Source organism: Orbicella franksi, chromosome 2, assembly GCF_964199315.1.
Source record: "Orbicella franksi chromosome 2, jaOrbFran1.1, whole genome shotgun sequence".
Taxonomy (NCBI): Eukaryota; Metazoa; Cnidaria; class Anthozoa; order Scleractinia; family Merulinidae; genus Orbicella; species Orbicella franksi.
Window position 1 is genome coordinate 3,325,895 of NC_138146.1, and position 27,759 is coordinate 3,353,653.

The following is a 27,759-nucleotide window of genomic DNA, read 5'->3' on the forward strand; positions in this document are numbered from 1 at the left end:
CAACAACAACAATTATTATTATAGTTATAAATTCAAAACTCGATGTCTGAAGTATTATCTGACTTACGTCAAGCAGTCTTCGTGGTGCTTGCAGCGGGTCCTGTACGTTAGCTGAATGAACCGCTTGCTGTGCAAGGTACAAATATAGCGGCTCTGACTTGTTATGAGTGTCGATGATTCGTTCAGCCACTTCTGAGAACAATTCAGTTCCGTAGTGGCCAGTTTCGTTCTTCACCACCTTGAGAAATAACAAATACATCACAGCGTGAGGAAAGAAATGTACGTCTCATAACATAATTCTCGTTGGGTGACCGGATGTCTGTTACTTTCCCTGCCTCTTAACACTGCGGAAAATCTAAGATCACCCCAGCATTTCATAAGATATACCCTAAATTAGATATTCTTTTTTTTTTGCGTTATGTGCTTTATCCCACACTAATTGCAGCGGAGCGAGCGCAGCCAGCGAGCAGCAATTCTTATCAGAATATACAAGAAATCTATCCAAAATTAATTGAGAGTATGTCGGAATGCATTGTGCGGCGACCAGAATGCATTGCGCGGCGACCAGAATGCACTGCGGATGACCAGAATGCACTTCGCTATGTTGGTGCCTTGCTTCGAGGTAAATAGACAAAACACGAAGGGCAAACTGTCATCGGCCTTCTTTTCGGCGATCTTCAGGACCTTCAGGATCTTTAAGTGAGTGGGAATCTTCGTTGTGCATGATGACAACTTGAGCCGTAAATGTTATGACAGCAGATGGACTGATAAACTCAAGTTCAACCGTAAACATGTTACACTGTAAACCTGAAAGTGCGTTTCGAGCGCCGATAGTTTAGTCTTTTTATAGATACTTGTGCAGCAGCTGCCACGTGTTTTTCGCACCTCAAACAACTAAATCGTGAATATTTTGTGCGCCATGACAGGAGATAGATTGATAATGGCTCAAATTAACCGTTAAAAAGCTATATTATAAGCCTGAAAGTGAGTTTTCTGATAGCTTAGTCTTTTTATGGATACTTATGCAACTGCCATGTACTTCTTGCTGGATAATCTTCTCTGACTTCGGCGGCCGAGCGGCTTTGACATGCTTTCAATCACGTATTCGCACTGGAATTCTAAAAGCATTTTGAAAACTTAAATTGAGCCGGCTTTCACACATTTACAGTTAAATTCTACCTGCGTTTTGAAATATTGAGATCTTGAGTTGTAATGTGGATTGCTATTTTACTCTATCCATGTATGCGGCGGCTGACGTGAGAAACGTAATTCAGCAAAAAGCACGTGGCAGCGGCTATGACAAGCTTTCACGAATTCGCACTATAATTACAAAAACTTTTTTCGAAAACTTCAATCGTACTTGCTCAGCGAACAAGTTCCTGCACTTGATTCGCATGTAATACAAAGTTCATGTACATGCAATATAGACCAAAATAACCGCAACAGTTTCATATTCTTGGGTTACCCTAGGCTTCTATTTGCATGTTTTAGAGTTCAATGGAGTTGAGCTGTGTTTACCTCCATGTTATCTCTGAGATCTCTGCCCCAAACATCCTCCAGTGACGAGTGGTCCCAGTAATCTTCTTTTCCATTCCAAAACCCGTAGAAAGTCTCAAACCCGCGGTAGGTTGGTGTGTATTCCTTTTCAAAAAATCCCAAATGCCACTGCAACAAAACGTTTCAACGTGAAACATATTCAATTGAGCGTTTAACTTTATTGAGTTGACACGCTGTTACGGTGTCTATGAGAAGCTATTTCTCCACTTATCAGAGCAAAGCATTGCACTAAATTCGGTGAGTGTTGTAATGTGTTGGACTAAGCTAAAAATGTTGAGGTTCCAGCCACGCCGTGATCAGGATCATAACGTTTTGTCTCACAGTTTCTGCCTCCGACCTATGGTAAGGTATAGGCTAGGGGGGGGGGGGGGGGGGGGTCGACGAAATTAATTGTCGGGGAACCCTGGATGAGCCGGACTCACAAGCATTCCTCTCAGAGGACTAACAACATTTCATTACATGCTACGGGAAATCAGGCCAAGCACCCGCCTTGTGAGCTACTATGCTCCTAAAAGGGTCTCCTTTTTTCATTTAAATTTTAAACGCTGAATGAACAACAACATTGATTTCCTGGTTACTGATGGTGCTATTGCTTGATTTAAGAAGGAGGTCTTCGATATGGCCAAGAGACCATCATCGATCAACTCTTGATATGCTACATTGAAGTTGTTTAAGGGAGCTAAGTCACTCTACTTTGAGTTATTTTGGCCGCGTATAGGAATACCTTTAAATCCAAGGAAACCTGAAAATAGTAGTGTACTATATACAGATAGAAAAACAGCAAACAGATAATGAAAAACAATAAACGAACAAGGATGACTAACGATGGAGAAGAACGACACGGATTAAAAACGAAGAGCTTGAAAAATTTAGGCTAAAGTTTTCAGGATGCGCAAACCCTGACTTAGCTCCATTAATACTCTGTTTATCTTTCTTTACCTTTCCCACACCGTGTGTTCTGTATCCTAGCGACTTCAGGTACTGCGGTGTCGTAGTTTCATTCAGGGGTAGACCGTACGGCTGACTAGCAAATATGGTGTCGTGTTGAAGACCTACAAGGTAAATGTCAGTATTCCAGTGTCATTGCTTCGCTTTCACAAATGCGTTTTTCTAGCCCTCCTGTAAATGCTATGTTCAACGAGTTCATTTAACAAATAGATTACATGTTTCCGGACTTCTGTTCAGTAATAGATTACAGATGACGTCAAAATGTGGTAAGAACAGAAAAGGTTGCACTCGAGCCGTTAGGCGAGTGTGTCACTGATGTTCTTACCACGTTTTGACGTCTTCTGTGATCTATCACTGAACAGACGCACGGCAACATAGATTCTATCTGTTTTATATAGATTCTATCTGCTTTGTATAATATAGAACCAAAAATGTTCATGACGTCATCTGTGCATCTGTCCTCCAATAGATCCTAAGTAAGAACCAATCAAAATGCGAGAATAATTCGACATATCATATAATTAAAGCCAGTCTGTTTTTCGTTTTTTTGTTGTGTCGTCGTTAGGTCGCTCATGTTTCACGACTTCATTGCTCGTATTCTTTGCTGAAGAAAATTCGTCTTCTGGCAAGTCTTATTTAAGCCTAGATTTTGAATCGTTTCACTTCTGTTTGACAAACCAGCAGCTTCATCTGAATTTTAAGGATATTCTCATCGGTGTTCTAGCACCATAATGTTCCTTACCAAACTGACTGATACTTACAGAAAACAATATACTCATGGGAGTTGTGGGAGTTGAGCGGAAAGAAAGAACTTCCAAATATGTAAAGTTTTAAATTCAAAGTCAAAACAAAGCACGAGACAGAAAGTGAAAAATCCGGCGGTTCTGAATGTTGTCACAGTATGGATCATGGCCGTCTCCTTGCTAACATAAGTAGCTTTTTCACTTACCTAGATTGACCGGGTGTTTGCCAGTCATAAGAGAGGCCCGGGTAGGAGTACAGAGCGGTGACACGTAGTAACTGTTAAGAATCACGCCATCCTTTGCCAGCTTGTCCATGTGTGGAGTTGGGATCTGGGGCGAGCCATGAAAACTGACGTCATCCCAGCCCTGAAAAGTGCAAGAAAATTAATGTTGCTTCCCTAATCGACGCATGCGCAATAACGCAATGGATATTAACCAGTGGTAATGGAAAGAAACATATTCGGGGTCATTCAGGAGAGACCTCTTAACATGTAGGGGGTTCAAAAATACAAAGCAAAGAAGTTGTTTAATTTCATGAAGGCAACGTTTTCTCGACTTCATTACTAATAACACATCACCAGATAAAATACAATATTAACTCTGTACCAGGTCGTCAGCGACTATCATAATGATGTGGGGTCTGGGTGCTTTCCAAGCAGACTTCTTCTTTCCTTTCTTTCCAAGCACGTGACATGAGTTTAGAACGACGAGAATGAGACTAAAATGACAAATAAGAAAGAAATTGTTGTCTTCAATTCATTATCGTCAGAAAACTCCCTATCTGTTAATGAAGGCTAAAAGTCTAAAATTGAACAAATACCGGGCATTACACAGCGCTAAAGAAGCCAATGTTTGTTAGCAACCGAGTTTTATCGCAACACTAAGTATTTGACAAAATGCTGAAATACCATAGGAAATCCTATGTACCGTATTACAGGAATTCATTCAACTCTTAAGTTTGCTCAATTCTATAGGACATTTTGACTAGGTTTTCCATTAATGGTCTCAATAATTTGCTGGTGAGCAAATTTCATTAGTGTATAACTGGTATACAGGTCATTTATTGTATTACGACAATGACGCCTGTCACATCGAAACAGGTTCTGTTTATTTGAAATTAGAAGCAAACTCACTGGTGCTCAAGTGCACTCAACGGCTTTCTGTAAACGCTCTCTTCCGCAACCAACAATGGTATAAAGTCGCAAACCAACATTCCTAAGGCCGACTTCTTTGTCTGTAAGTTTTCCTTAATTTGTCATTTGGTCAATGCATTTATTTTCGATTTATGAGAGCTTGTCTTAGTGAAGTTTTTGTTCAGCACCCTTCACAAGACGAAGACAGCAAAATGCATAATTATCCTCGACTTGCCTTAATATAAGTATCATTGTGAATGGGACCTTAGTTTATCTTAACAGCTGCTGTTTTGTTGTTATAAAAATTAAAAACAAAAACAATGGTGTACTGTATATCGTATATTCTAAGGAAAGATATTGGTTTGGTCAAAACAAAAATGAGATGCGGACACTTTTTGCGGGCCACAGATTCAGAGTCAAAACAATTTGTTCGCATTAAATAATATGTAAACGAACGTAGCTAACAAACTGACTGTCCATTTTCACAATTCACAGCTTGACGTTGCAAAATAGCAAAATAAACCTGAGCTGTTTAAAAAGTTAAAGCAACCTAGCGTGCATAAACCTGCTCGGTTTGCAATGTTTTCTCGTTAACTAATATTCAAAATTACCTGAGTTTCCATAGCGATATGACATTCCACACTCTCTGAAACTCCATCCTAAATAAACTGAGACACAATATTGCCTGACACATATTTTAAATCTTGTAAAAAAATGTTGTCTACCTATAATAAGTCGTATGTTATTAATTATTTAAGTTACCCTGAGACAATAAACAGAAAAAATGTTTTTTGTGCCTGTTTTATTTACTTTTACTCTTAGATTTAATTAACGCAAATCCTACAGGACACGCCCCCCTTCCGCCCTCGAGGGTGGGGGCTTACTTATTTTAAACAGTCAATCATGTCTTCATTTCTTTCTCCGCAGTCCACTTGTATTCTTCACCATCTGCGGGTATATTACGAACCAGCTCCCAGATGACTTGATAACTCAGTCGATAGAGCACTGCACCGGTATCGAAGAGGTCATGGATTCGAATCCCTATCAGACCTGAATTTTTTTCAAGCTTAATTTTACAACTGCTTAAGTTGCGTATGTAAATGCTATGATCAATTATGTCTTCATATCTTTCTCCGCGATTCAAATATGTGATCTTTCATATATTCACTTGTATTATTTAAAGCACGTTTGAGGGGCGGATATCTTAACAGAGAGGAGAGGCATTATATAAATTTAACGGAACGCTAGCAGGGTATCCGTTTGCCGACCATTATTTCTTTACATCGTTCTTTGGTCAATGAAGTATCATTTCAGTGACTTATCACAGCCCAGGAACTGGTAATGATCTCAATAATTTAAAAAAAGCAAAGCTTGGGAGCACTCTACAATCTCGTACCGCCCCCCTCTCGGAACGATGTTGAGTACTTCCAGTCAGGCTCCACCATGGGGAAAAGATGGCGGCTGTTCATTCAATCACAGTGCTTTCTGAACCTAGTCCAATGAGGCATATGGAAAGTCGTCAATTGCAAATATCTTTGGTTACAAAGAGAAATTAGGGAGGAGATGGGGGAGCGGATTGGGCCTAAATCCAGTCTCTGAACCCTCCCCTTCTTCGCCTTATGCACGGAAATTTTCGAGGCTGGACTAGGTGAGCTTACAAGAGATGGAGGAGGTTTAATATATATTTTTCCACGCCAAAAGAGTAGGTGGGGTGTGTGTGTGTGTGTGGGGGGGGGGGGGGGGTGGTTATACGAGGGCGGGCCTCTCTTACCAGTGGGCCTTGATAACAATTCAGTGAATTCTCGTTAAAATTTTGTGTGATTCTGAGCTCTTTTCACTGGTTTTTTGATTTAAAATGCTTCGTAAATTACCCAAGTATTACCACTACCTTAGCGATTCACAACAAGAAGATATTAATATTCATTCCCGGGAATTTCCTTTGTGTCTTGCACCGTACTTGTCCGCAGAGCCACCCGCCACTCTTAGCCTGGCGGCGGGGGGCTTGGCTCTAGTAGAAGGAAGTCCTGTGTCACAAAACCACTTTTTCCTCGTGCGAAGGCCCTGTCCGCTAACAGAGACGGGAGGCTCTGGGGAAGAGAAAGGTCTCGCACTTGCCAAACAGACGGATCGTAGACTAAGCTATTTACCAAGAAACCTTTCTAGTCTGATGAAGAAAAACAGTTACGCATTTTGAATGTCACTTATTTATATAGTATCATAGCATATTTCATAGCCTGTTCTAGGCTTTCGGTCAGTGGGGACGATCGAAAAAGCAGGCGGGCGACGAGCGGGATCGGCTTCGAGCGGGACGCCGCTCGTCGCCCGTCCGCTTTTTCGATCGTCCCCACTGACCGAAAGCCTGGGACAGGCTACATATTTTAAATTTAAATATCAGTAAAAACATCACTGAATTTCAACTGCTTTTTTTGCTTATTTGGAACTAAATCAGTTGACACTTCAAAAAGGTAACCGGTCGTTTCGCTCGAAATTCCGTTCGCCCGAAACCCTTTCGCCCGAACTGGAAGACGATTCGCCCGGACTCAAAGTCGATTCGCCCGGGATTTTTCCAAAGTGACTATGGTACCAGTTAATGGCATAGATTGACATGATAAACGGTATGGAACATTTCTTTTCTTACATCCACGGCGAGTTGATCGATGAATACAGCGTTATGCCACGGTTTCGTGTAATGTGAAGGTAGCTGGCGGTTTCGCCCCATGGCGAGTTCGCCCCCACCGAGTTCGCTCCCACATCGACTCAACTTGATCGAGTTCGCCCCCAACCAGATCGAGTCGCATATAGAAATTATTCCCCGTTCTTTTATCCCCATTAGATTACTGGTGGCGAGGAAACTTCGCTTGGTGGCGGGGTGACTTCGCGTGGTGGAGAGTTCGTTGCTGGCGAGACTGGTGGCAAGATGACCGGTAACCGTTGGACTTTGTTGCTATGCGTTCGCGAACAGGCGAACAATCATTTTAAGCTTATCAAACATACATAGACTGAAATGGTTCTTCGAAAACGTTTAGTAACTCAATAACAACTACGTAAACACGAACACTAAAAGTTGGGGGCGAACTCGAAATAGAAATTTTATAGTGGGGGCGAACTCGGTGGGGGCGAACTCGCCATGGGACGAAACCGGTATCATTCAATGTGAACATCCAGCGCTGCTTAAAGAGAGAACTCCGTTTTTTTTTCTTTTTCCCTTTTTCGACTCGTAGCTTATGTGAAGGGAATATTGTACGGTCTCCTTTCCTCTCTCCTTCCCTCTCTATCTGGCGAGTTAATCGTCGATTGATAACGGATGAAAGGAGAATGCAATTCATCCGCCATTGATTGGACTAGGTCACACTTCATGTAAAGCCAAATAAAAATGACCCACAAATTCCGTTTCTATTACCGTACGTGACAAGTTTTATTAGTCTATCCAGAAAAGAATATCGCAGGTTAGTACTTTAATCAAGCGCGCGCAACTTGTGTATGATACGCATAAGCATGCAGCTTTTTTTCAACCTGTTAGATAGTTCCGCGCTCTATAAGTGGCTTGTGTAAAAGTAAGTGTGATTTTTTTTCCGCGTCTCTATAACTTTTCTATTTTTTATACTTGTCACTTTCTTGACAATAAGAACTAATTAGTGCCTCGCGCAAGGTGATTGTGATTTTTTTTTCCCTTTGTTTGTAATAGTAATAAATTAATTTATTTTAACAAAGGAAGTAAACAACATCAGCATTAACCAATCAAATTACCAGAACTTCGATCCCCAGATCGCACTAGAGCCGATTTTGTTTGTTTAAAATACTTCCCATTTTTGGCGAGGAAAAAAATTGGCAAAAATTTCGCAAGTTCCAAATTTTGGCAGTAGTCGCATTAGGCCAACATGCTGGAACCAAAACGTTACTGATTGAAATATACGTAACAAGTAATCATGCGAAAGCTTAACCCTTCGCAGATTTTTATCCACGCTGTATGTTCTTGACTCTCCGCTATACAGCAACTCTTGAATTCTGGCCCATTATTGGACGAGCAGTTATGCTCGGCTTGAGTTTGTGTTGTTGCTTGCGCCACTTGCGATCGAAGAAGATTGTCTCGCCGAAGACACCTCTTCAAATTGCTGCCAGTAACCAGATTCAGGGTACGAGTCATAAGAATTTGAATAAAAACGTCGCTCATATTCCTCGTTTGCATTGAAATAACTGAAAAAAGCGTCAGATGGACCGGGTGAAAAATGATTTTGTCCTGCCATCGCACGGGCCAAACTGGACTAGCCATCAAAATTATTTTCTCGCCGTAATTTTATCCAGGCATGTTTTAAAAAATATGACAGTTAAATGGTTAAAATAACAAAATTGTTTGCTTTGCCAAAATTTGGAAGCCTCCGAGGCAGCACTTCGGCTTCTTCATGTGTGAAGATTGGCGAAATTTTGGCAATCCGCAAAAATTTGGCGAGTTTTTGAAACTGGAGGTCGCACTTATTTTACGCTACTTGTTGACATTTATTACTTATACAAACAAAATTGGCTCTGGTGCGACCCGGGCCTAAGGGACTTCCTATAAAAAGCCCCTCAAAATAACTCTCGTCACTCGTTCATTTGAACTACAAACAATCATCTCGGAATATTTCAAAGTCGAAAATGTCATACTTGGCAGAGTACTCATTCCGTTTTACCTTCTCATCCAGCACCTGCACAGAGAGGCCATGCTTTCCGCGCTTCAGGTTAGACTCGTCTCTGACGGAAAGTTAAAACGTATACAAAGAAAAACCTATCGCCGCCTTCAGGCCAAGAGTTTTGATCTCTGGGACGATTACGCCTCCAAGGAAAAAACCGCTCAACAGTTACTAAAGGCATGCCGCCATTTTAATGGACCAGTCCGTTCAGTTTAAGTTCTATCAGTCAATATATTTATACCTTCGTGTCACGATAGATTCAAATGGTTCGATTTGAATAGGTTAGTTAGAAATAATTCATTGTTCGCTATTAGTCAATACATATACCGTACACATCATTATAGTTTTAAATAGGTTAAGGTTCGGTTAGGAATAATTTATTGTTCGCTATTAGTCAACATATTTATACCGTACACGTCGTTATAGTTTTAAATAGGTTGATATTCGGTTAGGAATTATAATATACAATTGTAAATAGGTAAGGTTACGTTTGTATAGACTTAGAAGTAAGTATTTATCGTAGTATCACGCAAATAGGTCTATTGATCATATTCAATAAACTGTTGCATTACAGTATGTTGATGTTTTTTTTTGTTGTTTTTTTTTGCCTCAGCTATTGCACCGGGCCGGTTTAATTGGGTTTCTTGCATGCTTAGAAGAAATTTGCATGTTCAGTATTAATTTTTGACAACGTGATGCATGTCATTATATTGATCGGGAATAGTTTTGATCGTGCTACACGACTCATATTTTATAAATCGACCTACATATTATGACTTATATCTTCATAGAATACACCGGGCGAATCGACTTTGAGTCCGGGAGAAACGACTTTTTGTTCGGGCGAATTGTCTTCCAGTTCGGGCGAAAGGGTTTCAGGCGAACGGAATTTCGGGCGAAACGACCGTAAACCCTTCAAAAATGGTTTTACGGTGTACTTGTAGGGTAATAAGGTGATACCTACCTGAAAATAAAACTACTTTTCTAAACTAGCTGATAATTACCGTTACCTTTGTTCAAAATAATACGTTACCTTGAATACGTTACCTATAATACGTTACCTTTGTTCAAAACAGTGTGGCAGGTTGGTATATAACCCTTGCCAACAGCTTTCGCCGGAGTATAGAGGGTATTTGATATTATTAGTCAACTGTTGGTACAGCAGGGATTTAAAAATGTTTGCCTAACAGCCTCGCGAAATTCTCGGCGACGCCACCAATAAATGAGAGGATTTAAAGAAGAATTAAATAAAATGATCGAGGTGGAATATAAATTAAGTAACATAAACGATTTGCTTCGCTTGTTGGAGTTAATAATAATGATTACTGTCAAACAACAGTAAGGCAGGAAACAAACCAAAAACACGAACACCACGTAAAACGTGTTAATGACAGAATTTCTTAACTGTTTCATCTTCGGCGTTGTCTCAGAACTGATTTGATTCTGAATCTGTGCCTGATGTCGTCTCAAAACTTTGAAAATTCTACTGTAAGCAAGACAGATCAAGAAGAAACAAAGGACGACCAGTACCATACCGACGGCGAGGTAGATGGGAAAACTTGCTAACCGCGTCAGTGTCAAAAGTGCACTGGCTGCCCATAGGGTTATCTGGAGGTAAATTACCTTTTTTAACGTTACAAACTGCGGATACCTCAAGTGGAAATGGATTGCCAGGTACCTATCGATGCTTATGGCCGTGATGGTGAACATAGAGATAACAACGAGAAATGACGATGATACGTTGTACATAACCACGAGCGTGCAATTTATGGGAAAGCGTTGGTAACGCGTGATGAGGACTGTAATATATAGAGGCTCTACCACAAGGCCAACTCCAAAGTCTGACAGGGCCAGCCCGAGGAGAAGAAAATTTGCTGTCGAATGCAAGGCTGAAGAACGCAAAATACTAAAGATAATTAACAGATTTCCTGCTGTGGCTGAAGCTGAAATGATGCCGTTAAAGATGGCATTGATGAGCAACGCTGCATCTGCCTCAAGCAACAAGAGCATGGGTGTCTCCATAATACATCGAGCATTACTTGACGTGTTCAACGCAGCCATCGATACTTCAAGACCAATCAGGTCTGGTGGAGTTTTGCGTTCGGCGTTGAGTGCGATGACAAATAACTCGCCAACATCCGTTGAGATGACAGCAATTGAAGTTACTGTCAATCAAATGTAAATTAAAACGAGTTTTGAAATATTAATTAATAACAAGTTGGAGCTTTGCCTTAAAGAAAACACATAATTCTTGCATAGCAAGATTACATTTCCGATACTGTAAAACCGTACTACTCGACTAATTTATGAAAAATTTCTAATTTGGAAGAAGGGCTTTGTTTATATTTTAATAAAACTGTCGTGTCCAGGAAACATGCATAAGAACACTGTGCTACGTATATTTGTAAATGTCAGTTTAGAAATTAAATTATTTATAACTTTCAAACGAAAACCCAATGATAGTTTTTAACTTCAAAACATTTCTCGACAGTCTAGGAGTTGTGAATTAAGTGCAGACAATGCATATACCTTTAATGTCTAGAAAAAAACTATGAAATAGTGAGTTTTAGGTCATAACATTTTAAAAGTGAATTAATTAGGTAAGCGCAAAAATATAAATAAAAGAAAAATACGGAACAATTAATATGAAAACTCAATAAAAGTGGAAAGGACAAAAAACAATCAAATGGTTTACACCTATGAAAACAAAAAAATTTAACCATAATGGTCTTCCAACCATAAATGAAGTTTTTGTTTTGTTTTGTCAAAAAAGCTCTTCCTGACCTTGGTGTTGGTCTCGGACTGAAGTACTCTGTGCCAAACGTTACGTAAGCCTTCTAATAAGTTGCACTGTCGTGTTTATTTACAATACTGGATCTTCATTTTTCTTCATTATCTCTGTTTATTACTGATACCGTTTTACAAATATCTAGCAAATTATTTTTCATTTTGAGTTTTCAGGAATTGATGACCGAATTAATCAACTGTTGGAAGCATGTGAGCTTTTTGCATGGATGCGTATAGCAGGCTTTGGATGTTACCTTTCCGTTGACATATCTTGACAAAAGTAAAATATTCATATCATATTAACACGAAATCAGCCAAAGATTCAGATTCAAATGAATACTCAGATAATATCTAAGACGAAATAATAACGAAGTTTTGTCACCCAAATTTACGCAGTTTCGTTTTTTTTGTGTGTGTGTGTGTGTGTGTTTTATTTTTCTTTTGTTTGTTTATTTTCGACCTCACGGTTGCTTAATTCACGATGAATATAATAATGGCAGTACTCTGAGCAAAATTGTTCGTTAGTTAATTTGCACACCGCATCAATTATTTTCAGTTTAAACTCGTCCTTAAATCTTTTCATTTATTACCAGTGCTGAAGATAAATTCTGGAGACGGTTGAACGTGTGAACATTACTAAACCAGTGTTGAGACAATTAAAATAGTTTTGCAGTTTAAGGGAAGAAGGTCTGGTTTATTTAGTTCCCCCTATTTAGTTTGTTTAATTTTGTCAGGAGTTTTAAGTTGAATTAATTAGTTTTTTCTCCCAGTCCTTTACAATGCAAGAAACTACAATTAGAATTCATTTTCAGTCAATGTGCACCTGCCGTTAAACTTCTTGTCACAGCAACTGCTAGTGAATGTGTCGTAATAACTTGCGTTAGTATACTGAACATTTGTAATTTCCCACTGACTCAGACTAAAAAAATCTGGATTAACGTAGCGGTTTAATGCGTGAAACAATTTTTAAAAACTATTTCACGCAATTTACGTGGCTCTCTAATCAACAGAACAACTTGAAAACGTCCTGGATAAAATCAACTTAGTAAATCCAACCAATGTGTTGCCCCCTGACAATCACTCAATACCCCCTGTAGGGATAGTTATTACATAACTCGGCAGAAGACGCCATCTGTCATTTTTCATGCTAGCCTCGAGAACTGTTGACCATAACAAAGCTATACTTTGGAGATATCTGCACGGTCAGATTTTTCTACGTTAAGTATGCCCAGCGTCTTTTCAATCGCATCAACGACGTTTATTACTTGGTTTCTTGTTTTTCACAGCAGCGTTGGTAGGTAAATATTCCAGATAATTTCACATTTGTTATCCCCATTCTGAAATACAGAAAAACACTGAAAATCACGAAAGTAAGCAGAAGAAAGCATTTCTTATTTTTCATGTTAGTCTTAACACTGTTGGCCATTACTAAGCCGATATCGATAAGTAAAAGGAAATCTGCACGGTCAGATATTTCCCACGTTAAATACACCCAACGTCTTTTCAATTGCATCAACGGCGTTTATTACTTGGTTTCTGTTTTTTTTTTCAGAGGATCGTTGGTTGGTATTTCAGATGATTTCCTATTTGTTCCACCAATTTGTGAATAAGTAAAATACCTACAAATGTGGAATTTGGGTGAAGGTTATGTAAAGAATCCAAATGAAAGAGGGAAACTTGATTTGAGACTTGAAACAATCCGAAGCCTGAAAGACTGATTAAATTGATTCTCAGTTTCCACTGAGGCACCACAAACTGTGTTTGAGAAGTTTTCTTGTAACATAGCTTTTCCTGACGCCCTACAGACGTTTTGGAGCCAAAATGTCACTGCAAAGAAAAAAAAAATGGATGTCACTTTATGAGAGACGTAATAGTTCGCCTGTTTTTTCGCGCAAGGAATCTTGTTTGAAACAAATGAACCACTGTGTCACCTCAAAGTCTAATTTAATTAATTTTCACTTTTAACTTACCGCTATGGAGTCTTCAGAAATATTTGAAGAGTTTCCATACCACAAACCTTATGAAAATCTCTGGTAAAAATTCCCCCTGTTAAAGAGTACATAAACACTGGATGACGTTTGTAAGACCCACTGATTCGTAATTTTTTTTCCTTTTTTCCCACATGAATGCACACTTTAGGCTCTTCATTTAAACATATGCGGCACTTACATGACTCAAATTTGTGCCTGTGGCACAACTATGGTACGTAAAGTAAGTAAGTAACGCGGCGATGTACGTAAGGTCAGCAGCCCATCACTTGGAGCGTGCAACTCCCATACTAAGCCTATGTCACGGCATTTTAACAGACTGGTCTATTTTTAGGCTTCTTTTCCCGCGAAATAGGTCAGATCCGGTCTACGTGCGTGAGAGCGTATCGATAGATTTTCTTTTCTTAATCTCTTGGTGAAATGATGACGTCAGTTAAAAATTAAGTCCGTGCTTATGATTAGTCACTGAGGTTCCCGCGGGGATCTGAATTCGCGGTAAATTCAAACTAAAAATAAATCGGTCTGTGAAAATGCCGTGACAGGAATATGGGGTAGTTGCACCTTCCAAGTGATGGGCTCCTGACATTACATCGCCACGTTACTTACTTTACGTAGCATATCAAGAAAATAGTTGTGCCACAGGCGACCACAAGTAAAAAATTGTCCGGCTTGCTCAGCTTGCTCAGGTTGCTCGGCTTACTCGGTTTACTATAAGCGGCGCTAGATGTTTACGGGTAATTAACGTGCATAGTATTCAATGATCATCCCGCCGGTAAGATGAGAAAGGGTCTCAACAGTGTTTGTTTTGTTCAAGTTAACTATTTATTGCTTTCTAAATCGTATGAAAAAATTTCGGCCGATACTTCTTCCCGAAGTATCGACTTTTGGTCGGGACGAATCGACTTTGAGTTGGGGCGAGACGACCGTAATTCTGTTACGCTACTCACTATCTACAACAGAATAGGTAGTGAGTAGCGTAGCCAATCGGCGAACGGAGTTCGCCACTAAAAAAAGCGGTTTCTGACAATGTGCTTTTTTTTATCTTAAGACTGTTGCCGCGTGAAGAGTTATGCAGCACCGATCTATGACAAAGCATTACAGGGTCACGTTTTCAAAGCTCTTCAGCTGGAAAAAGAAGAGTTGTGTCGCATCAACTGTTACTTGGAGGAAACGTGTCAATCATACAATGTGGCATCTTCCCCTCACCTTGGCCGCTGGGAATGTGAACTCAGCGACACCGACGACAAACAACACCCAGCGAGTCTGGTTACCTCACTAGGAAAGATCTATCGTGCAACCCAGGTAACGTACGTAATCTCCTGGACGCGCCCGGTTGAAGCGACGTGGCTTTTTGGGTAGCGCGCTGGTTTTGTAATCCGGAGGTCCCAGGTTCGAATCATCCTCCCTACGACCAGATGGATTTGTGTTGGGCGGTCCCGAATTCAACTCCACGTCTTGTAAATAAACAGCTGGTTGGCCTCCAACCAGTTGGGATTTTAAGCAACTTTTCATTTCTATTTACAATGTTTGTTTTTTTCTTTATAGTATCCCCAATTATCACAGCAAAATGTTAAAAACAGTTAAAATGTTGTGGTTTATAGTGCTAAATGCCATGACACTTAACAGTGTCATGGTACGCTTTTTTAACATTTTGCTGTGGAATAAATTGCCTCATAATCTTTACAAAGCTATGTTATTTATCGCTCGCGATTGTCGTGAAACGGAACAAAGGTTTCCACAGAGTATCTCTTAAAAAGAAGAAAAAACTATTCTTAATTACGGTATCTGGATGGTATTTAATTTTCTCTAATTATTTTTCTTGTTATTCTCTTCCATCCTGTTGTCAAACTTAGCTTTCAGATGATGTCACGTTTCTTGATCGCATGATTAAAAATTCCCAACTGGTAACCGGCTCGAGATTAAACTGCCGGCCACTTACAAAGTGTGCCCAAGAATTTTGACCCAATACTAAGAACAGTAAATCATCTAGAAAATAACCCAAAGAAAATATGCGCGCTGATTGATTTAATGTTTTGATTAGATAATTATATTATGAGTTCCAGATTTCTATCGCGTGATGGTTGAACGCTAGAACGTTAGCAGATTTATACTAAAACTCGATAGAATCGAGATAGAAACACGATACATGTTTTCTCTTTCTTAAACATCCGGGACTTAAGTCTGGATTTCAAGAGTGACGTCCTAACCGCTCGGCTACACTAACTCCCTTTTACTAACTAACATTATACATTCATTTTCTCTGCGTTTTTGTCTTAATTAGCTCTTATTTGACAATTCGACGTTTTTCAGAATCCTTGCAGTAGTTCTCCCTGCGTATCTAATGCAACTTGCCAACCGACGTTTTTAAAAGATGAAAGCTTCGTGTGCAAATGCCCTTCTGGATTTGAGGGACACAGCTGCCATAAAGGTAAAGTTAATTTGCATTTCAATCCTCTGATCTTGCAGCTCCTCAAGAAATGTTTTTTTTAAGAATGTCCAAAGATAGATCTATTATAGATTATTCTGTTTATGTTATTTTTTGGGAAGCTGGGGATTTAAATGCTTAAACGTTTGCCTGCTGTTTATGAAACTGAGTAACTTTTAACTGGTGGATTTAAGGGATGCATGGGTTCGGGGGGTTCGGGTGAACCCCCTAAATTGAAAAAATAGCACATTAGAACACGCTGACTTGGCCTCAGAATGCTAGAAATCCCATTGCCGAGGATGCCCTAGGATCCTCCTACAGGGAATCCGGGGGATCCTCCGCCTTTGCGGTCTGTGCCTTAAACTCCCTTCTCTAAAATCCTGTATACGCCCCAGCTTTAAACGGAAAAATACAAACCAATCGCATTTGGTTGCTTTTAAAAGAAAAATTCCTGTCTGTCAGGTTGTGTAACCATTTTAGAACAATAGAGAAAAATAACCAATATTTACTTTTGCAAATAACAGCTGGATTATGATGGACTAGTTAATGGTTAAATTATTCTATTTTATTTTTAAATGTCAGCCAAGAAAGGATTTGGACTCGACAATCCAGCCTCGACATGCGTTGAGGTCGTAAACGAAACCTCGTAAGTAAGAAAACCGTGTCTTTTCTTAAAGTTACAGCAGATCCTATTAAGACAAGCTCTAAACGAAAGAACAAATTCTGTCATCTTTAGTATTTACAAACCTGATAAAACCCAACGAAGAGAAATTAATTTCAAATATTACAAGTATGTTTTGAGAAGGAGCCAGCCATGTTCTGACATAACACATGCTCCCCACGTTAAAATTTAATTACCAGACATCAAATTTTCCTTTTCTTTCAACACCGAGAGATTTTTCTGTTAGAAAATTTGTTCAGTGGATTTATCATTATATACTGACAACTGCTACTTTCAAATCGAAGGGAGTTGCATTTTATGTAAATGCTTTTTAAAGACGCAAATTATAACAATTATATATTACAATGCATTAATACTGACACTACATTACAAATTACACTGGAACCCCACGTTACGGCCCTCCTGTTAATAAGGTCACCTCGTTATTACGGTCACTTTATTCTGGCCCATCAAATATTTATAGAACCCCTTTAACACGCCTACCCCATTTATACGGCCAGATTTTTGTGGCTTGTTTGTGAACGCATTAATGGGGTTCCACTGTATTTCTTACACTAGTCACAATACTCAAAATTAATCAATCGAAGCAAAAACTCATAGTTGTTGCAAAGGTGTATTCACTAGATAGGAAAACAACAACAACAACAAAAACAGACAGATAACTTGGATTTTGAAATAATAATTACTACTAATAGTTAATTTAAATAATTAGTGATAAAACCTATTATCCTTAGCATACACCCACCCTTGGGCGTTTTCCACGAGATATAACAAAATCTCGCCAATGTGTCAATTTAGAACTGCTCCAAGTGGAGGCTACTTTCTTACTACTGAGGAGGGAGGGGTGCAACAGACCTACTGTCACATGGATATTATTGCAAGGTGTGGCGAGGGACCCTGGACTCTAATAATGAAGATAAGTGGAAACCAGGTGAGACGATCGGGCAAATAACGACAGCGACGGAGGAACACAAAGATAATTACACACAAAAATACTTATAGTACTTTACAGTACAAGTACTTTATAATGTAGCAATCTACGGATCGCTCAAAACCAGACATAAACTAAAACAAAGATATTCAAAATTGATTTTTCGGACGCAGGCCTTGCTTTGCGTTGAATCACAGGCGACCACTTCCCTCGTAGATGGCGCCGTGGGTTAATACTTAGCAGAAGCTTTGAGACGGGTTCTTTGTGTTTGTTTCTTTGCCCCACTCTACAGGGGAGTAAAAACAGACACAGGCCAACTGTTAGAGCATACATAACTTGACAAAATACCGGAATGTCATCCTAGTCCCTTCATGATCAAACTATAGAATCGGAATGTTATACTCCTAAGTTCTTACGTGTTCTTGCAATCCAAGTAATGATTGTAATAAAGCCTTTCATTTTCCAGTCTGAAAAGATAGGACCGCCAGCATTTAATTTCTGCTCTAGTTCAAAGATATTGAGCTCTGTCAGAGTTACCCGTGGCTGGTCCGTTTTCCATTTGTACGGTATGTGAAAGACTTGGCGGCTTTTACTTTGCAGACGACGTTCCACTATAACTCTCATTACTGGCTTGACAAGCAGGTCTACAACCCGGATGGTGGACTCACTGGATTTGACGAAATCGAAACAAAACTGTCAAACTACCAGAGCACTCCATTCAATCAAATGTGCCTTGGAATGAAGTCACAGGGCACTACGAACTGGATCAGGGTTGAATCTTACAATACCGCGTCACTGTATCCCCTGTTAGCTGACGGCAACCACAGACCAACCAATACCGGACGCAACACTTGGAAATCACTGCTTGCCGGATCCTCGCTTCAAAGCAACTGCAACATGGAAGGGTTCAATTTGAATCCTTCTACGTATCTCTCAAGATGGACAGCAAAAGCACGCATAGGAATTCTCGGCAACAACGAAAATGATTGCACTTCCTGCGATTCAAGACTTGGCTTTGGAACCGGGGGAAGTTATGTAGGAATGGATGACACCAATAGCTGCGGGAATGAGACACTTGTGCTCGCAGACAATGGCAACCAACACATCAAGGCCCACTGTTACATCTTAGTGCGGTGAACACGTACCAAATTGGACTGAATTGGAAACACGCATTCCGACTGACACTTGTGCTCGTCACGTTTACTTACCTCTTAGATTTCATGCAACGTGAAGTCAATTTTTCTTTCAAGACTTTTGGGGCACTTCTTTAATCATCACACTTAGTTCGAGTTCAAAAATGTGAAAGAAAAACGAAAGATTTACCTACGAATCCTGTAGACAACAGATAGTATTACGCACTTTAAATCATGTTTTAAAATACATGTACTACCAATTGTGAAAGCAAAGCACTTTTTAACGGCGCGAGCCCGAGGGCGAGCGCGCTTCTTAAAATCAGAACTGCTTTTGTGTCGCTTATTTCCCGCGGAAGTGGAAAAACAAGAAATTTTAAAGGCTGGTTTTTGAGCTTCTTGAGTCGTAATTTTATAACGTATTGATAGTAAAAAGGCGGTGAAATGTATAGACGAATAACAAAATTAGCCGTTGTGGTAATTTGGGTCTTACATTAATTTCTGATCATCGTGGTTCGCAAAAAGCGAGGATATCAAGAGAATTATAAATGTCAGTGTTCTTTGATAAACGCTCCCTTCGATTCACTTCTATACGAGATTTCGTGCTGGAACTTGGTCACATCATTAATTTGGATGAAATAAAAATAGAAAGTCTCAAACGACTGTATAGTGGATTGTTTATATTACGCAGTAACTATAATCCCAGGAGCTGGGAGCAATGTTAATAAATTTCGACAGAAAGCATTATTGAAACTTCTTTAGAGTATTCTATGTTTCTTTGGAAATACCAAGCGATTCCTTAAGTCATTTTGGTCGTCTAGTTGACGAACTATCGGAGTTTGAACATGTCACAAATTGTCTCGCCAAGTTAAAATATTTATGGCCAGATTGAAACTCGGAAAATAGTAAGAATAACAATAGTACACGGAAAGACTACTTAAAAAATAGTAAGCGATTCGAATACTGTTTGGGCTTCGCTGTGGACGAATTTTTCTCGGTCTGGGTATGCTAGCGAAACACTCGGGATGATCTACTGTAACCTGCAAGGTGAAGGCTGTGATCTCAACTGACTAAACGCCCGATAGTGAGAAAGTGTTACAGAATTTCGAGGATATAATCAACCTAAACTTGATTTTTTTTTTTTCAGAAATGCCCAGAGATTCCAAGGACTATTTTGGTTTTGCAGGCTCTGCAGTTTACGAATTTTCAGGCCAAGATTTAACATGCAATAATATTTGCTAGTGATTTGCTAATATGTGCTTAAGTCCCTGGGGGGTTTAAAACTGGGAGGTTCCGTCCGGAGGTGCAAGGGCAACCCTAAAACATGGAATCCGGAGACGAGAACCGGAAATCTGAATCCGGAATCCGGATCCGCGCCCCCATCTCTCTAGATCCGACCCTGTATAGCTACAGTAATTGCATGATAAAATATTATTGGTCCTCAATAAAACAGTCACAAGCGTTAGCTCCATAATTTCTCAGTATATGATTATTATTTTTAGCAAGCTTACTTCCTTTTTTGAATTTTTATGCACTGACTGTAATGAAATTAGAGTAATGAAATTATATTCCCACACGTACACAGAAATATATAGATAGCTACCTAACTTTGTGGCAGTCAAAGATTCGAGAAACAATTGCCGTTTTGGGAAATCGTTAATATTTGATGTATACGTAAAATTGCAAATTTTTATCATCTAATAAAAAAAAATGGTGAGCACTCGAGATTTGCTAAGCAACGTCTAGCAAAAATAGCATGCCGGATGATTCCGATCTTGTCGACCGGAACTTGCCATCAACTCTTGTTAGATAGTTGCTAGTAGCCGCAGGCATCTCTTCACTGTATGAGAGGAGACAGGCACTGAGCGAAACTTTATTTGATCAAATTATGAGAGACCCATGCCATAAGCTACATGATCTGCTGCCGCCACGTAACGAGTCCACTTACTACACACGAACCCGGGGATACTTTGAGCTACCGATTTGTAAAACACATAGGTTTAGGAACACTTTTATTATGAGCCATATTTTAAATTATAAATAGCTTGCATATTTTTCCTTGTATAATATAATTCTATTTTTATTGTAAAGTAATTCGTAATTCAGCCGCTCCTGCGCTGCAATGAGTTTGCTAATAAAATCTATTTCTATCTCTATTCTAGTTTTTCATTTATCAGATCATTTCATCTTAATAACGAAAGTTAACTCAGTGATACCTCCTTTCATTCTGCATGTTTTCAAGGTCGCCTTGTTTTATCAGAATGAATGTTTGTGACAGTCTGAGTTTGACATATAAATAGATGCTTAGGAAAAAGGGACAGAATTCAAAAGCTTTGACAAAAGCTTCTGTCATCTTCGTTCAAATGTTTGTCATATCACTGAGAGTATTACGTCATCGTGATCGGTTCGGAGCAGGTCAATTTCTCATTAATTTGTAATTTGTCCAGTGAAAATTAATGAGCGCGTTCGTAATTCTTTTCTCAGTCGTATAATTATAACAAAATGAGCATTCGCATGAGAGGCTCGAGAAATTAAGAATTTACATTACAAAGCGAGCTCTGTCGAGAAAATGCTATTTCACTGTGGTAGACAGTCCTTTTTAAAGGGACACAACCAAGTGTATTTCTGTCTTGAAGTTTATTTAATGTAAATTAATTTCTAGGACTCAATGAAAGGCTAATTCTAAGAACCTTGATCACTTGAGGAAAAGACATGAGAGGACTACACATTTATACAATAACCGGATATTTGAGGCATTCTTTGCGCGCACATCCTGTCTAAACTTCAATAGCCTCTGACGAGTTCTGAGTCATTTAAGAAAGCGTTTTCACTCGTTAAAAAAAGAACAAAAATCTGATTGGGTCTGTGACACTTAGCTATTTCTCGTTAATAGCCGTCAAAATAAACAGTATTCTGCAGTATTCTATATGATTCAGGCTGACGTAATATTGACCGTAACCAATACGCCTTCAGTTGGACATTTTGAAGTCTGTACATAAGCAGTTTTCTCTCCCACCTTTGCAAGCAGTCTGCCGCTGGCAGAAGAATACTTTTCCGATGGATTTCAAGGAAAACTTCAGAGATGCTTTACTGATATTTGACTCCGTTTTCTTGGCTCTAGGATTGGCCAGTAACCTCTTCGTTTTGTTCATTATGACCCGACGCAAGCTGATTAGGAAAAACATCTCCAATTTTTACATATTTCATCTTGCCGTGGCAGAGGTGCTTTACAGGATCGCACTCATTGTTTTGAAAATCTTCAATTCCACTGTAGAGTTCGATTTGATATCCAACGCCGACTGCAAAGCCATGAAATTCTGGCCTAAGGTGACGTGTGCGGCTGTCTTTGTCCTTCTGGCTGGAATCGCCATGGATCGCAAGAACCACATCATAAGCCCGTTAAAAAACTTGGCTGTCGTTAAACACCGTAGTACAAGAATTGTCTTGATTTGGTTTTTCTCTGTGGCTGTTTCATTCCCTCTAATATTCGGTGTCAACGTTAATCCAAAACAGAACAACCCAACGCAGATTAATGCATCTTACTCCGTCCCAGCAGCGGTCACCTGCCTTCTACCACGCGGAACACTCTTAAGCAAAATGTCGTTTACGATTTACTTTCTATTTGCCTTTATTGTGCCCTTGTCAATAATTACAACTTCGTATTGCAAGATTTTTCTTTACTTGCGAAAAAGAGCTGCTAAGCAAAACATGAGTCCATGTTACGTAAGGTCCAAATGCAAGGCACTGCGCATGCTTGTGTTAGTTGTTGTGGGAGTCTTGCTAAGCTGGGGACCAATCATGTTCTCAGATTTGGCAAGAGTTTATGACGCTAGGTTTAAAGTTAGAGATATTTCTGTCAAAGAAGTTACACTGAGTATATCACTCACTAGCTCGGTCATTCATCCTGTGTTATATTCATTTGGAAATGCGAATTTTCGATGCGAAGTTGAGAGGGCTTTTAGAGGCTGTAAAACATACCTTTCCTGAGAGATCTTGAGAGGAAAACGATGGGGTTTTCTTTTAAAGCGCCAGCGTAAGAGCGTGATTTCCAAGACACTGTCAATCCACCTACCATGATACCTTAAGAAGAAGAAAGAGCTACTCTTGTAGAGGCTTTTGTTGAAGAATACTGCTCCTTGGGCAGTAGCATTTCATTCAGTATGCAGATCATTCCGTGATAGATAAATCAGAACGGTAGCGCAAAGCAGTTGTAGAGTTTCGTAATCTAAAATGGCAGTAGACTAGATATATGCCGTATGTTACAGTTTCAAAGGACGCTTCGATTAATTTATACCGTGGCACCATGGAAAAGATAAGGCTGAACAATAAACAAACAAAATATTAACAACAAGGGACAAGTGAAGGATACTGTAGAGGAATCTTCTGACCGATCGGCCAGCCCGGATCAATTTACTCCAGAGAAATTCAAATTGTACATATCTACTCCAAATTATGACGCAAAGCTTGCTAGAAGCCTCACTCGAGTATGACCCCCCGTGGGGTACTCCCAGGAAAATTTGGTGAGGTTGTGCGGCCGCCTTCCCCAATCACCTACCCTATCTTTCATACCCTACTTATCGCCTGACCAAAAATGCAATACCCTATTTAAGACCTGACCCTTAAATCAAACCTTGCTTCAGATCCCCTTATAATTAGTTCCTTAGTTCAGACCAGTGTTAAAGACAATGTTTAAATGCTTTTATTACGTAAGATAGCTTCTTCTAAAAAAAACATACGCGATTTAAGACTAGAGTGCAAAAACTACACCCTATTTCTAACCAAAACGGCTAAAAAACCATACCCTTTGGGGCCGCACATACCTACACAGCCCATATAAGGGAGCAGCTCCTGCATATGGGCTTCCACCTAAGGAGTTTTAAATAGTTTTCAGTCCAGTGATGAACAACAACTGCAACTGGATAAAAAAGAAATTAGATGAAACTCTTGTTAAATATTGATTTTTGAAGACAAAGAACACATTTCAAATATTTGGTGTCTAGTTTTTTTTGCGTAAATAAACCAAACTATACTTCAACGCTTGCTATAAAATAGACCAAGGTCACAATGTGATTAACTGTCAATCGTTATACGAAATAAAATAAAATTGTCAGCCGCTAACGTGAAGAGCCACCATTGATGATGAAAGAGTCTCAGATCCATTATTTAAGCAACACTACGGAAATTGGAAAACGACATTTATTGCACAGAAAACCCGTACCTTTGCGTGATACGCCCGGAAGCTGTCAACTTCAGAAACGCATTCGAGAAAAATGAAGGCAAATTAAATTAATTGTTTTCTGTAAGTTTTTTTTTAACAATTTTGCACTTTAAATAGGCCTTCCACAGTGAGATTTCGAATAAATTTCGTATAAGTGAAAGAACATTGACTTTAAGAAGTTACGTCACGGTTTGCTTAAAAACGGTTTAGCCTAAATTTCAAGTTAGTCGTCTGTAATCCGTGTTAATCTTCTCCATCCTTAACCATCCTTGTTCCTTTATGGTTTATTATTATGTCTTTGGTGTTTTTCTTTCTCATGTACTAAACTACTGTTTTCAGGTTCCTTTCAATTTGTGTATTATACGAAATATTAAGTGTAGAAATGACATCAACTCGGAAAAAATCCGAGTTCTAGATGGGATCTGAACCCACGACCCTCCGTGATCTAGCTGGACGCTCTAACCACTGAGCTACTGGAGACTCTATGGTGAGCAAGGGGGAAATATGGGTCAATGTGACTGCACGATGCAGTTATGAGTTCACATGTGCCAAGTCATCATTTGGCTGTGTGACCGCGCGATGCGGTTCCAGTCAAAGACCCACATTTCACCCTTGCTCACCTTAGAGTCTCCAGTAGCTCAGTGGTTAGAGAGTCCGGCTAGATCGCGGCCGGAGGGTCGTGGGTTCAAATCCCATCTCAAACGCGGACTGTTTTCCGAGTTGATGTCATTTCTACACTTAATATCCCTCCAGTTTAAAGGTAATTTTGTACATGGCCAAAGTACCGTGGCTGAGCTACTTTAACCGTATTTACTACACAAAACAGTGTTCAGACGGACCGAAATTCGGTGTCTTTATTTTCTATTATTTTATTTTATTTTATTTTTCAATATCATCAACTCTTGATAAGCGTGATAGTACGCAACTTTTGGCAAAGTTTTAAAAAAATTACTTTGCCAATGTGGCTAATTAGTTTGTACGTGGAGGAGATACCGTAAGAAATTACGTAAAACATATTCCCTAGAACCCTTGGATCTCGCCACCTGCTGCCTCTACTTATTGGGGGAAGGCCTTCATTTAACTCTTTACAGACCTTGGTCCATCTAATCCATAGTATGAGGAATTGTTGACGACCTGATATCAAAGGTGGCTCAATGTCTGAACTGTGTCTGAGGCGTGTTATTGGCATAGGTCTGTCCCAGGGTGCGTTAGAAGTTGCGGGGAAGACTGAATATAGGTGACTGTTGCCGCAGAAGTAGAACTTAAATAGCAAAACGAGTGACTAACTAAGAATTAGTCAATGATCTTTGGTGTTTATTCCATGTAGTTAGAAACGTCGCTTTGGGTCGATACGGACAGTTTGAGAAAATTCTACCTTAGACAAGCGCTAGTGAAATAGCTTAAAATAAAGCGAGTTCTTTTTAAAGCTAATTGTTTAAACCCTTTCTCCCCCTGGCATGGTGACTGATATGTCTTGTTCTTCTTCTCTTCTTGTTTTAATATAAACAATGGGTTCTCAAAGTTCCTTTCACCATTTGTGATTCTATTAAAAGGTGTCTAAACAATATAGAAAATATGACGATGGGTGTCCCCCTTTTGTTAATGTCACGTTTCCAACTTGATTATAAATAAAGAGAAAAAAAAACATAAAAGACAAAAGGTTTTTACAATGTTCGATTGAGAACCAGTAGAAAGATTAAATAATTCAACCAATGTGTGAAAGCCCAAAACAAAAGATTTCAAGTGTTATTTGCTCCTTCATAGTTTGTCGGGAATGCTAACCATTACCTCTACTAAATTTGTTTCCACCGTTTCCGCAGAAATGGAGACATAGGTGAATCCGACGTTTTTATCAATGTAAACAAGTACTTCTCGTTATGTGTACGCAATGTTGTCGCGTGGTTTCGGAATGTCTTCCCATTTCCGACATTCTGTTGTCTTTTGCTTCCAGCTAATAGAGTGCTCTCGGTTTGACTTTTATATTCAATAAATTATTTACATGAAACACAATTACATTTTACGTTACAGGATATGCCCATAGAGAGAGGAAACAATAAACAGGTGTTGCAAAACTTAAATTGACTAGCGACTTTGAGTGCTGCAAATTTTAGATGCCAGAGTCTTTGAAAAAGACTTCAGCCTTACAGCATTAGTTTGAAATACTGATAAGCTTTAAATCAACCTTCGATTCGATTTAATTAAACTTACATTAATTAGAAGTCTTGATGAATTAAAACATGAAACAAAGAACACCCACATATAAAGAAAAATATATTAATAAACCTTATCCGGACTTGAGGTTTATTTTTTGCTCTTTTATGAGCTGCCAAAGTAAACTTCATTAGCGCGACTAGGCCAGAATTCTATATGATTGCAAACTGATGCAATATTAATATTTGATCGAACTCATAACGCCTTTAAACCTTTTCTTGTTTCGGACAGGTCACAGTATTACTTCATAGCTGACAATACTCTTTCGATGGGTTTTACGGATCATATACCCAATAGTTTCCTGATATTTGACTCAGTTTTCTTGGCGCTGGGATTGGCCAGTAACCTCTTCGTGTGCTTTATCATGACTCGACGCAAGTTGGTAGGAAAGAACCTCTCCAATTTTTACATATTTCATCTCTCGATGGCTGAAGTCGTTTACAGGTTCATGATGGCTGTGGTGAGAATCTTCACCTCAATGACAGACCCTCGCTTGTTATCCCACGGTGAATGCAAGGCCATGGAATTTTTTCCTCACGCAACGTGTGCAACTGTGTTCTTTCTTCTCGCTGGACTTGCCATGGATCGTAAAAACCACATTGTAAATCCTCTGAGAAATTTGGCTCTCACTGCACACCGCAAGAAGAGAATTGCCTCAATTTGGTTATTTTCTGTGGCCATTTCGTTTCCAATAATATTTGGGGCCCACGTCAACCCGCTCGTGATGGAAATTACAAGACAAGACAATTTATCAGAACCCATTTACACCACACCTGCGTTTATTTGTGTTCTTCCACGCAGTTCTTTTGCAAGTCAAATTTCGTTCACGATTTATTTTTTCTTTACGTTTGTTGCTCCTTTGTCAATAATTACAACCTCGTATTGGAAGATTTTTATTTTCTTGCGAAAAAGAGCCATTAAGCGTACAATGAGCCCATGTTACATAAGGTCTAAATACAACGCTCTTCGTATGCTTGTTTTGATTGTTGTAAGTTTCCTGTTCAGCTGGGGACCATTCATGCTCTTAGAATTAGCAAAGGTTTACGGTGCCAATGTTAGGTTTGGAGATATTTCTGTCAAACAATTTGTAGTGAGTATTTCGCTGACCAGCTCAGTCATTCATCCAGTGTTATATTCATTTGGAAATGCGAATTTTCGATGCGAGGTTGTGAGGACTTTTAGAGACTGTAAAATATGGTTTTCTAGAAAGATAGAGACACTGAACTTTAGATTTTAGCCAGTTACAAACTATGGATGAATACACAAGTTCAAATTAACGCAATACTGATAAATTTGCACAGAAAACAGCCACTGTAGCATTCCATTCGGTGTTTTACTC

At 39.3% G+C, this 27,759-nt stretch overlaps 4 protein-coding genes across 5 annotated transcripts in view; 2 read left to right on the forward strand and 2 right to left on the reverse strand.

The window, feature by feature from the left end:
• LOC145477259 (arylsulfatase B-like) overlaps window positions 1-6,081 on the reverse strand; it is a 10,481-nt gene extending 4,400 nt beyond the window's left edge. For both annotated transcript variants that reach the window (XM_081455502.1, XM_081455505.1), the window contains exons 1-6: window positions 4,993-6,081; window positions 3,855-3,966; window positions 3,455-3,614; window positions 2,497-2,609; window positions 1,519-1,665; window positions 68-238 (exon numbers count right to left, since the gene is read on the reverse strand). In XM_081455502.1, the coding sequence (XP_081311628.1) occupies window positions 68-238; window positions 1,519-1,665; window positions 2,497-2,609; window positions 3,455-3,614; window positions 3,855-3,966; window positions 4,993-5,075 (786 nt within the window). In that variant the 5' untranslated portion in view covers window positions 5,076-6,081. The remainder of the gene's footprint in view (window positions 1-67; window positions 239-1,518; window positions 1,666-2,496; window positions 2,610-3,454; window positions 3,615-3,854; window positions 3,967-4,992) is intronic.
• A 4,087-nt stretch (window positions 6,082-10,168) lies between these two features.
• LOC145467754 (melanocyte-stimulating hormone receptor-like) lies at window positions 10,169-11,203 on the reverse strand. The gene has a single exon (XM_081451357.1). It carries the CDS (start codon window positions 11,107-11,109, stop codon window positions 10,195-10,197), a length of 915 nt encoding a protein of 304 aa, XP_081307483.1. The 5' UTR covers window positions 11,110-11,203; the 3' UTR covers window positions 10,169-10,194.
• Window positions 11,204-21,935: 10,732 nt separating this feature from the next.
• Window positions 21,936-24,357, forward strand: LOC145467765 (neuropeptide FF receptor 2-like). Its single transcript, XM_081451363.1, has one exon. The coding sequence runs from the start codon at window positions 22,049-22,051 to the stop codon at window positions 22,976-22,978; it is 930 nt and encodes a 309-aa protein (XP_081307489.1). The 5' UTR covers window positions 21,936-22,048; the 3' UTR covers window positions 22,979-24,357.
• Window positions 24,358-26,551: 2,194 nt separating this feature from the next.
• LOC145467778 (neuropeptide Y receptor type 6-like) lies at window positions 26,552-27,746 on the forward strand. The gene has a single exon (XM_081451372.1). It carries the CDS (start codon window positions 26,689-26,691, stop codon window positions 27,655-27,657), a length of 969 nt encoding a protein of 322 aa, XP_081307498.1. The 5' UTR covers window positions 26,552-26,688; the 3' UTR covers window positions 27,658-27,746.
• The last annotated feature ends 13 nt before the right edge of the window (window positions 27,747-27,759 follow it).